At 51.3% G+C, this 12,445-nt stretch overlaps 1 protein-coding gene across 1 annotated transcript in view; it reads left to right on the plus strand.

The window, feature by feature from the left end:
• DGLUCY (D-glutamate cyclase) overlaps positions 1-9,429 on the plus strand; it is a 52,697-nt gene extending 43,268 nt beyond the window's left edge. Inside the window, 2 exon segments of the mRNA XM_058567550.1 lie at positions 1,862-2,017; positions 9,284-9,429. Of these exon segments, the coding sequence (XP_058423533.1) occupies positions 1,862-2,017; positions 9,284-9,429 (302 nt within the window).
• Positions 9,430-12,445: the final 3,016 nt, after the last annotated feature.

Consider the following 12,445-nt stretch of genomic DNA (forward strand, 5'->3'; position numbering starts at 1 on the left):
AGGCATTAGAACAGTGCCACACAATGTAAGTATTCAATCAAAGCAAATTACTCTATTCCATTGACCATAAGATGCCATTGATGACAAGAATTACCATTATTTTATGTACCACTAAGAAAGGAAAACACTGCCAATTACAAGTGTAAGATACTATTGATTGTAAGATGTATCTCAATTTCATAGATGTAAATGTAAAAAAAAAGTACATCTTAGAGTCAGTGAAATACAGTATTATTACCATCACATGGTCTTCATCTGCCATATTTTGATATGCCTTGTATTTTCATGCCACATGCCTTTGTACTCACTGGCTGCTTGGTTTTTTGTCTATCTGAAGTGCCCCCACTCTTCCACCCTTCCTCTAGCAAATTCTACCCAGCCTATAAGGCCCATATTAAATGACCCCTTTCCTGTGAATGTTTCCTAAACCAGTCAGAATGGGTGCCCCCTCAGTGCTCCCATAATCCTCTGTGAACACCTCACTCACAGATTGTCCCCCACTGTGGTCAGCTGTGTCCACAATCCCTCTCTCCCCTGGTTGGGAATTCCTTTTTCTTCTTTAGCTCTAGCACCTAGAGCTTAGCAAGTCCTTAATCAAGCCTTCTTCAGCTGAATGGAGAATTCAAGCAGGTTTCAGAGAAGAACCAATGAGGTGGTCCCCCAACTGGAGATAAGCCCTTTGGGGCTGGCTGATAGAACAGGAAGGGGAGTGTGAGGCTGATCTTCAAGCACATGAAGAGATGATGCAGCACAGCATGAAGGAGCTGTTACTTAGTCCCTGTGAAGATAGGTTTCCATGCAGCATGAGGGATTCAGGTCAGCCATAAGGGAGAGTTTCTTAATGTCAAGAGTTCTGGAATGGCTTCCCAGCGTTATGCTAGCCTGAATCTTTTTCTCTGGTGGTCATTAACAGTACATAACCCAGATGGTTTAAAGCAATGATTCTCAAACTTTAACTTGCATCAGAACCACCTGGAGGGCTTATTAAAACTCAGTTTGCTCCCCAACTCCCCGGCTGAGTTTCTGATTAAGTCTGGGCTAGGGCCCAAGAATTTGTGTTTCTAACAAGTTCCCAGGTACCACTGATGCCACCGGGCTTGAGACTGTTACAGAACACAAACACAGGTTTGTTTACCTGCCACACAGGAGGGCCAAAAATAAAAAACTGGAATGCCAGGCTTATCGCAAGGAAAGGGGCTTTTATTATCAAAAGGCAGCCAGACGAGGAGATGGGAGCTAAAACTCAGATCCACCACCTTGAAGGGAGAAAGGTAGTGGTTTTTATTTGGGGTTTTAGGTAGGCGAAGGGGAGCATGCGGCCTTGCTGGTTGGCGCCTTCCCACCAGCCTGCGTTAGGCCTTGTGAGGCTGCTTGTAGGGAGGGGGATGGTGAGATAAGGGAATCAGCAGGTGGGTGTCCTTGGTTGTCTGCCTCCATGATAGATGGTGAATTCTGGCATCAGGAACCTGAGGAGTTGGTGTCTGGGAAGCTTCAGTTTCTTGATATTCTCTGGACATCAGTTTCCCTGTAATAAACTTCCAGGACCCATAATTAGCCAAAACTTGAGTGTGAGCCCAGCCTGAGGCCACCTGGGCTTTAACAATTTGTAACATCTATTTGCCTTGTGAAGCTCAGGGATACAAAGGTTGAAGGAACTGATATTTACATATGAATGTAACTAAAGAAGCAGGGAAAGGGGATGGGTGCTTTTGGTTTTAACCCCATATATGCTGGGTTTAATGTGGGAAACTGATATCAAGGCTGGGATCAAGAGCATTCTTTGAGATGAGTTCTGCTGCTTAGAGGCAGGGTGACGGATTGCATGACCCTTCCAATTCTGTGATGGAATCTTTTGTTCTAGGTGTTTCTAACTGGGGAGGCTACGCCTTGGCCTGTGCGCTGTACATCCTGAACTCATGTGAGGTCCATGGACGTTACCCGAGGAAGGCAGTTGGGCCCTCCAGAGCATCTGGGGAGCAGAGCTGGACTCAGGCCTCCCATCCATCACTAAGGAAACGTACCCATGGAAGAAACTCTTTCCCTGGATGAAGAGTAGGTATGGTGTTCCCAGCCATAAGCCAAGGGCCCGTACCACTGCTGCCTGTCAACAGCCAGAGGCAGAGGCTGCCTAGAGGCAAAGGTCTCCCAGCAGGCAACAGCAGGACTGGATTGGGTGACCTTTGACCTATGAGTGATCCTAAATCATTGCGGAAGACCTGATATAAATGACCATTTTCCTTCTAGTCTGACTTTAGGCAAGTTGCTTAGCCTCTCTGAGCCTCATTTTCTTTGTCTGTAAAAGGGGGGCCGTCGGCACTGTTGTTGGAAGAACTGAATACTTGAAGCACAGTAGGCACTTCATATTGGTAGCTGTCGGTGTCCTTATCATCCCCTTCCAAGGAGTGTACACCCCAATGAGGGCACTCGGTTGGGACAATTAGCCATTCCACAAAGTGTGAAGGTGTGGGGACTAAGGTGGGAAGAGGATCCTGTGGGCTGGAGGCTGAGAGGAATAAACCCAGTAGGAGGGGAGGCACTCCGGGTAGGAGAGATGGCAGGAACAAGAGCTGGGAGATGAGGACAAGCTTTGTGCTGGTTTGGGGAGACTGCTCTTGAGGTGGAGGGCAGTTGATAGGGGGTGTGATAGGAGTGGAGGAGGGCTTCTGACGCCAATGTTGACAAGGGGGACATCCATGAGCCCCCGAAGCAGTTTGCAAAATTGTTCCTATACATGGATTATCCTAGGCAAGGTCTGTGGTTTCATCGGATTCTTTTGTTTTTTTATAATTTTATTTATTTATTTTTTCCCCCAAAGCCCCGGCAGATAGTTGTAGGTCATAGCTGCACATCCTTCTAGTTGCTGTATGTGGGACGCGGCCTCAGCATGGCCGGAGAAGGGGTGCATCGGTGCGCGCCGGGGATCGAACCCGGGCCGCCAGCAGCGGAGCGCGCGCACTTAACTGCTAAGCCATGGGGTCGGCCCTCATCGGATTTTCCATGTAGTCCGGGGGCCGTTAAGAACCCCTGGGTAGAGAGAGATAGTGTAGCCGGATCCAAGAAAACCACGACTCCCTCACTGAGGGTTCCACTGGAGAAATGATAGGGAGCCATACAAGGGCTATATGAGCAGGGAGATCGGAGCCCCATTGGGTGGCTTGTAGTGTGAGCTCCCCTAACTACATAGCCAGCTCTAGCTGAAGGGCTGTGGGCAGTTCTAGGGATGGCTGCTGTAGACCACTGCAGGGGGAGGGTGTTGCACGCACACACGCACATCTAACTTATGTGAACTCACATACATGTGCAGGGAAGATGCAAAAGAGAGAAGGCCAGCCCTGTAAGTGGTGCCAGTGATTCTGCTCCCAGTCCTGTGGCCTGAGCAGCGAGGTGGGCGGCAGGACTGGCCATTCCCTCGTCGGCCTCAGTTTCCACGGCTGTCGTGGAACAGGCCCTGCCCACTGATGCTGATTCCAGACTCAAACCCACCTCCTCATCTGGTGCTCCTTGCAGAGCTGGGACTGCCCACCCGGGGGAAAAGCTGGTGGTGCGTCAATCTCTTAACAAGGCACCTTCTGGGGAATTTTCCAGAGTAATTTGGATCATGGGAAATTGGGGCCAAAGCCCTGACTTGGCATCTAAATCCCAGGTCAGAAATGACTTCACCTGTGAGCTGACAGCTTCACCTGAGCTTTGCCTTCACCTGAGGGAGGCAGGAGGGTGGGAGGATGGAAGCGCCTCTAGAAACAGTGGAGGGAGCTGGGGTGTTCGGCCTGGAGGAGAGAAGACTTGGGGGGCCTGAGGCCTCACATACCCGAATGGCTTCCTGGGAGAGGGGGACAGACAACCCCCTGGGCCACTTGAGCAACAAAAGGAGGTCAAAAGGCAGAGGTTGTAGGAGAAGATTCTGGTTCGGTGTGAGGAGAAGCTTGCTCTCCTCAGAGCTGCCTGACCCTGCGAGGGCAGAGCTCTTTGACACAGGCCCTGGTCAGGGCGTGGGGAGGGGTTTCCCCGTGCCAGGTCAGGCTGCGCTGCTGACCCCAAGGCCACTCCCAGCCAGGCCAAACCAGTCTCATGCAACTTAAGGCCTCTCTGTCCCAGTCTTGTTCCCCAAAAGGCATAGATTGCTAACTGTAAAAAAAGAAAAAAAATCCTGGAAATCAGGAACCAGGTCTTTTATATCTGCTTTCCCAGCAACTGATACCGGCTCAACACAAGGCTGACATGAGGGAACCCACATTGTAGAAAAGAAACCCTATTGTAACTTGGAATGACCTCTGCCTAACTAACCCAGCTGGATACACACCCTCCAGGAGATCTAACTGCTCTGTAGATTTTATGACCCCTGCTTGTGCATGTACCTCCCAGCTGCCATAAGATGATAACTTTGTTCTTTTGAGTTTCTTAGGAATGTGATGACCCCCGAACAGAGAGTCTATGCTGATAGCCATCATCAATGAAAACTGAAAGATCTGGTGTGGCAACTCCCAGTCTGTAACACCCGAGGGTCAACATTCCTAATCCCCTCCCCCATAACCCACTGGCCTATATAACTGCTGTCAGATCTTCTGCCCACTTAAGATGATTCTTTTGGACATGAGTCGGCCATCTTCCCTCTTGCTAGCAAGATGTAATAAAAAGTCCTTTCGCTCCTACCTCCTTGCCTCTTGAATATTGGCATGTCTTGCAGTGGGCAGACAAACCCCCCTTTTGGGCGTTAACACAACCAGCAGAGGGAAACACAGTGATCTTTAAATGCTTGTTGTACAAATGAATGAAGGAATGAATGAATGAGAGCAGTGCTTTATTAGAGCAGCAGTTCTTCAACTTTGGAGGTATCAGAATCACTTCACAGGCATCTTAAACCACAGAATGTGTAGCCACCCCCAGGGTTCTGGATTCAGTAGGTCTGAGGTGGGCTGGGGAATCTGCATCTCTAACAAGTTCCAGGGAACATTGCTGCTGCTGCTGCAGGGACCACATTTTGAGATGCTGGATTAGAGGGCTGGTTTCCAGCACCATAGAAGAGGATTGGTCTGGGGAGATGAGAAGGCAACCCCAGAGGCAGGAAGGTTCCTGAGCGTTGAGCCTGGGACAGCAGCTGAGACGGGGTGGCAGTTGTTACATGTCCCCCAGCCAGCCAGCAGCTCCGGCCCAGAGCCCCTCACTTCTGAGAAGCATCTGCACCCAGAGCCCCTGGCTGCCTCTTTTCTATCCTCCTTTCACATTGTCGTGCACCCTGTCTGCACCCCTTTTCCTTCTGCCTGTCTCTCCCTCTGTTTCTCTTTTTCTCCCTCCTGCCCCTCACCCCATTTCTCTCCAACACCTGCCTGGATTGGTGGTATTCTCCCCATTTTACAGATGAGGCTCTAAGAGGACAGGCCACCCAGCTAAGAGGCAGGGCCGAGATCTGAGTCTGGGTCTCTGACTCCGTACTCTGGGCTCTTCCCAACAAGGTTCAGAAATTTCCTAGTAATGCCTGGGTGCCGTGCAGGAGGGCGCGGAAAGGGGGGCGTGGGCAGCTGCAGTGCCATTTTCAGGGGAAATGGTCTGCCTGAGAGGGGCCCAGAGGGCCTTCTGTGCTTTCTTTGAACTTCCTGGATCTGAAATGGAAAAAACCACTCAGGGGGCTGCCTTACACATGATTCCTGATTCACACAGACGCAAACGAGTAAACCCAGCCAAACAAATTCAACAGCCCGACACTTACCCTCCGGGGACGGAAAATTCTCCTCTCCCATTTCCAACCAGTCTTTCATAAATATATTAATAATGCGCCATTCTCATGAAGAAAATACAAGGGAACATTTTTTTTTAAATTTTTTGTTTATTGCAGTAACATTGGTTTATAACATTGTAAAAATTTCAGGTGTACATCATTATACTTCTATTTCTGCATAGATTACATCATGTTCACCACCAAAATACTAATTACAACCCATCACCACACACATGAAGGGAACATTTTTAAAGCAAAAGTACAAACCCATGTTTGTGGAACCCCTGGGCTTGCTCTGGGAGACAGTGAGGGGTCCAACCTGGCCCCTGGGTAGGGAACTCAGGATCCACAGGGAGACGACACATGAAAGGTAACTTCAGGAGCCAGGATGGAAGTATGCGCAGCAAGCCACTGTGGGGACACAGAGAACAGGCACTTGGCTCATTCAGAGTTCAAAGAAGGCTGCCTGGAGGAGGTGGCACTGAGCTGGGTCTTGGAGGGTGAGTAGGGTATAAATAGCCAGGTAAGGAAGGGTGGGAAGGGCCTTCCAGGCAGCAGGACCTACATAAGCAAAAGTACAGGGACATGAATCAGTGGAGTGTGCAGGGGAATGACTAGAATCGTCATACTAGAGTTCTGTGGGTCACCCGTGAGGGTCCCCAAGTCATCAAGAGATGCTGGGCAGAACTGTGGCCTGAGCTGGTGGTGAAGTTTGATTGGTTAGGGGCAGAGGAATGTGCCTCATTTCTATTCTGTGAGTTGCTTATAAGCAGGGCCTCCCATATTCAGGGACAGTTCTTAGGGGTCTGACCATGACTGTAGCAGGAGTGGGCACCATGCTGAGGAGCCCAGGGAAGGTGGCCATCGCCATCCAGGGCACACCCTGCCCACTCCGGCTCTTAGCTGTGTCCTGAGGTTAGAGCAAGTGGCTGAGAGAGCATTCCCCAGACCTTGTCAGCGGCCAAGAGTCAACTGACGACTCTTTATAGGAGGGACCAAGGATGGATGGATGGGTGGGTGGATGGATGAGTGAACGGATGGACAGAGGGACTGCTGGATGGATGGATGGATTGGTGGGTGGATGGATAGATTGGTGGGTGGATGGATGGATAGATGAATAGACTGATGGATGAATGGATAATGGATGGATGGATGATACAGAGAGGCAGGAACATGGCTTCCGACCTCATCCTGGGCTCCCATTCTCTTCCAGCACTTTTATCCCACTCCACTTTTCCTTATAACTTTTTAAAAATTGAGATATAACTGACATTGAGTAAAGTGCAAAAACCTTAAGTGTACAGTGGATGAATTTTTACATGTGTATACACCTGTGCAGCCATCACCAAGATTAGAACTGATACAGAACAGTTCCAAGTTCCCAGGAAGCCCCTTTCTCCCACCCCACTTTGAACAGGACCATCACCTAACCATGAACGTCAGCCCACCATGCCGTCAGTGTGCATCAATAGTGACCACCCACACACTCAGGAAGTCATCCTGGGGCCTCTTTCCCCATCCACAGGGAACTAGGCCCCAAGCCCTGTCCAAGCTGCTTCACCTCAGTCCTCTGTCCCTCCTCTCCTGCCCCACTGTCTCAGCCTGGACTGGTGTAGCAGCCTTCAGGTGCTCTGCCTCCAGCCGCCCCCTGGTCAATTCTCCTCCCCATGCCCCACCACCTCCACTGGCTGGGGCCCCCTTGAAGACTGTGTGGCCATTCAGTGATTCCTGGAAATTTGCAGGCAGTCACTGTTGACCCAGCTGGTCGCTGTGACTCTTCCAGGCTTGGTGCCCTCCCTGGGACCCAGAAGAATGAGATTGGTGGGGGCAGGCAGTGTGCGGGGAGGAAATGGGCCCATGGTCCCAGAGGCATTCTCCCATAAAGAGAGGATATGACCCAATGGAGGAGAGAAATGGGAGAATGAAGCCCGAACAAAGGGAGGAAAACGCCATTCTGAGCTGGGCAGCCCCTGGGAGGGGGCTGTGGGACAAAGAGCTCGCCTGGAAACGCCCTTGGGCCTCCCTCCACCTTGGCCCCTGGGGCAGAACAGAAATGCAGGCTCAGGCCAGCTGAGAGGAGAGACAGTTCCGGGGTGACATTTGCCCTCGCTTTCTCCATTGTTTTGGAAAGTTTTCAGTGAGTGCTCCTCATGGCCCTGGCTTGGCTCATTCCCGCTCTTTTGTCACCTGTGGTCCTAGGTGTCCCTCCTCCAGAAAGTCCTCCTTGAGCCACTCCAGTGAACAGGGTTGGCGCCCCCGCCCTGTGCTGTGATCCCCAGGGACTGCCTGCCTGATAACTCACCTAGACTGTGACCCCCACCCCCGGGGACAGGACAGTGTCATGTTCACTACTGTGTCCCTGGCTTAGGCCCTGGCACACAGCAGGTGCTCAGGAAAACCCCGACGGATGATCGAATGAATGAGCAAATGCCTGAGCAGGATGTGAGAGCCCTTCTCATATCTGTCCCAGTCTTCGTGTTCTAGACTCCTCTGTCCCCTCCTCTCAGCCCCCTCCCTTGTTTGTGGGGGAGGAGCAGGGGGAGGACGTGCTTGACTGCTGCCCTCAGAACTGGGACAGACACACTGGTGGCTTAGACAGTGGTTCTTTGGGACCTTATTTTTGGAGGGAGAGAGAAGGAGGGGAATCAAATCACTTTCTTTTTGTAAATCAGCAAGTAAGTCAAAGGAAGACAGCTCTGGGCCAGAGGCCAGGGACCCCAGTCCTGCCAGTAATGAGCCACCTCATTTCATGAGCACTTACTATGTGCCAAAGACCATGCTAGGTGCTTCATTTGCATTATCTCATTTAATCCTCACAACAACCCTCTAAGGAGGCATTATCATTATTATCATCATCCTCCCCATTATGACAGATGAGGACACTGAGGCACAGAGAGGTTAAAACACCTTCCAGGAAAGAACCAAGTCAAATCTGTCTGTCTGATTCCAAACCCCTCTGCCTGCCGGGCCCTGGGCTGCAGCTTCAGGAGGGGGCTGCATTTTCTCCGTGGCCCTGCTCCCTCCAGATGCTCCCACATCCACACTGGGTAATTTCCAGAAGGCAACTGCAACAGGCCTTGGCTGATAGCCCCACAGGAGGCTGACGGTGGGGTCTCAGGAGGAACGGGGGCCTTCCTCCTCAAGTGTGGCTTTCCACATTCGAAGGCCAGTGGCAGATAACCAGAGCCGGGCAGGGGCTAGGTTAGCAGGAAGCAGCCCACACTGCACCTGCAGAAGGAGTGACTCTGCAGTGTTTGTTAACAAAATGCAGGTTTCCATAACAAACATATTATTTAGTTACATGAAGGTAACTACCAGAAGAAACAGCCCAAACTGTGCCAAGTGGCTGCTCTGGGAAGTGGGTTTGGGGGCCAATGAGGTGTGATGTAGGAAACTGTGGTTTTTCATTATGAGTGTTCCAGTGGCATTAGTATTGTTAACCAAAATTTTATTTTTGAAAAAGAGAGCAAGTCAAGCCAAACGCTCTTTCCCCACTTATAAATATATGTATTTCTTCCTTTTTCCTCCCCCTCCACTACTTCTATCTCTGCCCTATTTTTTCCCAGGAAGAAAAAGTGTTGAGCACCCTGGTGCGGCGCAAAGTCCAGAGTGGAGTCTTGGGCATCAGGAGCGTGGAGGTGGACAGGCTGTCCTTCCACAGCACCCATGCCCAGGTGATCCAGAAGCTGGTGGACGTCACCACGGCGCCCGTGTGACCATGCATGTTACAGGCACGCGGAGTGCGTAGCAGATGGCCACGCCAGGATCTCGGGAGGCGTTCCCTGAGGGGCCCCAACTTCTTTCCATAACAGCCTTGCAAATAAACACCAGCCCTGGGGGAGCAACACACTCTACACTCGCCTGGGACGCTGCGGGTCCACTTCCAGGGCCCGGAGGCAGGAGATAGCGCAGGTGATGTGGACCAAGGAATACATTTCTCCAGGGTTTCCAGTTTTTGCTTTTATTCCTAAAGTACTAGAGGCATTGATTTCAAGCCCCCTTCACCCTGCCTTCTTCAGGCCCCCCCACCGTGGTCTGCTCTGAGAGTCTTCTGACCAATCGCTTACGGGGACACCAGCGAAAAATTAACTGCCAGGCAGACACTAGAGTAGACATTACCAGAGCCATGAATAATCCCCCAGGCTAATTAAGAAATAGTAAAATGTACAAATGTGTATATTTACCAAGTCTGGGGCTTTACTAAAGGTTTACTCACCACCACCACCAACAAAATATTTATGCCTTTGAAATGCTGTCTTTTTCCAACAGAGTTTTGTTTACTTAGACAAAAGATCCCTCGAACCTTACGTTAATCACCATCACCTCCCCTCTGTCCCTCTACCTCCCTTCACCCGCACACTTCCTGAGCCCCCACCTCAGAGCCTGACACTTCTCCCACCTCCTCCCCATCTGCTCGCCCCCAGCCCACAGCCAGACTCTTTGCCCTCCCTGCATAGGAGGGCAGCCACACTCCTGGAGCCCGGGGGCGGCTCAGGAGCTTCCGGGGCTCAGGTCACTCAGAGTCCTCCTGAACAGCTCTAGTCAGCTTGTCTTTATCTCTTCACAACCTCCCACTGCATTTCCCAACAAAATCAGAAGCTGAGTCGCTGACCACATCCCATTACACTCCCGTATTGGACCAGACCAATATCTTGTGCAAGTTCACGGCTGAGCGAGGGCTGGCTCATCCAGACGGGGTAGTCCTGCTTCTCAGCTAGGGCCCCAAATGTTTCTTGGGCCTGCTTAGTTTTACTTCCTTAAACATGTCTGCTTTGATTCTTTACAGGGCATTAGTTGTAAAGCATGGGACATATGCTATAGAAATTACCTCTAAATTGTACACCCAACAGTGAAGCCTAGGTTTACAGTGAAGTGATCTGGGGTTAACTTCCGATGCTCCCTACGCAGGGGCGTGGGAAGGCCCTGGCCAGAAGGAGCTGGGGTGGGGACTGTCCAGACCTCCTCTTGTCCTTCTGGCAGGGAGTCCCCACCTACAGGCCTGTGCTTCTGCTGCTGTGGCACCAGGGCGGACAGGCCCATTGCCATGAGCTCACAGTCTCTCCATCTGCAGCTTCTCACGGCTCACTGAACCCACTCAGCTCTAAGCCTCACTGGCCAGGTCTCCTCCAATGACAGTGTGTGTCCCTGATTTGAGACTGCAGAGCTCCGTGTAACGGGAGCCTCTGACTGAGTGTGTACCCTGGCATTTTTGAAATCTTGTTGGCTAGAAGAGAGAAAACATCGCTCCAGTAAAGCTGCCAGAACTCTTCTGACTCATATTTCGGGGGAAGACACTAATGGGCCTTTGGTTTTGCAATAGTAATAGCAGAATTCTGTTCCGGCGTGGGGAAGTTTGAGGCATGACCGTGTAGGGATTATCATCACTGTGGGCAGAAGTTTATGGGGAGATGATTAAGTTGTTTGAGAAAGAGGCTGAGACTTGGATGGAGCCCAGAGAAGGCTGAGAGTAGGGGTCCTGCTCTGGGGAGAGGCATGCAAAGGCCCCGTTGCAGGGAGAGCAGGCCCGTGGCCCTGTAACAGGAGCTAAAGGGCAAGGCAGGGCCAGGAGAAGACCCCTTAGCAGGGCCTGGCCTGGGGACCACTGGAGCTCGGAGTTCCAGGATCCAGTTTTAATGCTTTTCTGTCCCACAATATGATTCCTGCTCAGGCCTTTACTAAAGTTTTGCTCAAGCTCATCCTCAAGGCTTGGCTGTTTTTTGGGGAATGGCCTGTGTCCACGTCTGGTGTGGCAGGGTGAGCATGGCTACAACCTGGAGAAGCTGGTTACAGGGGGACAAGAGGTGACCTACAGGGAATGGTGGGGTGGCCCAGGGTGAGAGATGGGCTGGGGCGTCCACCAGCATGGATTCATGGGGCATGTGAGCGTCCCTGGGCATTTCCAGGAATGTTGGGGGGGATCCTGGTAAACAGTACCTGGGATGCTCTGTGGGTATTCAAGGGCAGGCTGGGAACCTTGGGCACATGGAGGTGCACATGTCCCACAGACCCTGCAGGTAGGACTCAAAGGCAAGCGAGCCAGCTAAGGGGGTCAGGGCTCCTGGCTCCCTGTCTGTCCTCTGGCCAAGTGCCGCCCATTGCTCAGCTGGGCAAGACATTCCTCTGAGGTCATTTCCTGCCTCTCATTGCACCAGCCCTGCTGACCACCAGCCCCACCTTAGGCCAGCCCACTGCATTCTGCTACTTTCTGCCCATTCCATGTGGGTTCCACTGGCTCCACAATGAAGTCTAACTTTCAGATTCAAAAGACCACTGCTCTAGGCAGGATGGAGAAGAGGTAGCTTAACAGCAGTTCACATAACTCAATACATGTCAACAATGTGATATGCTTGCCAGAAAAGCTAATGCATCAATAGAAGCACAGTGAGGTAGGTAGTTCCTTTCTCCTCAGTGCAGATCAGACAGACTTAGTCTCGCTTCAGATCCAAGCATCACGTTTGAAGAAGTGGGTTTTGTTCAGATAACGTACAGAAAAGTGAGCACTTAAAACCTGTTATGTGGAGGTGCCTTTGAAGACGTATCTGTTAGAGACCAGCCAGATGCTTATCAATTCTGCTTCCTCTTCCTGCATACAGAGGAAAACTACATTTCCCAGCCTCCATTGCGGTTAGGTTGGGGCCATGTGACTGGGATCTAGCCAATGGAGTGTGAGTAGCAAGGACCTCAACCCCTTCCAGTCCTAGCCATGAACCTCCTGTGAGATTCTCTTTGGGC

Source organism: Diceros bicornis, chromosome 24 (genome assembly GCF_020826845.1).
Source record: "Diceros bicornis minor isolate mBicDic1 chromosome 24, mDicBic1.mat.cur, whole genome shotgun sequence".
Classification (NCBI taxonomy): Eukaryota; Metazoa; Chordata; class Mammalia; order Perissodactyla; family Rhinocerotidae; genus Diceros; species Diceros bicornis.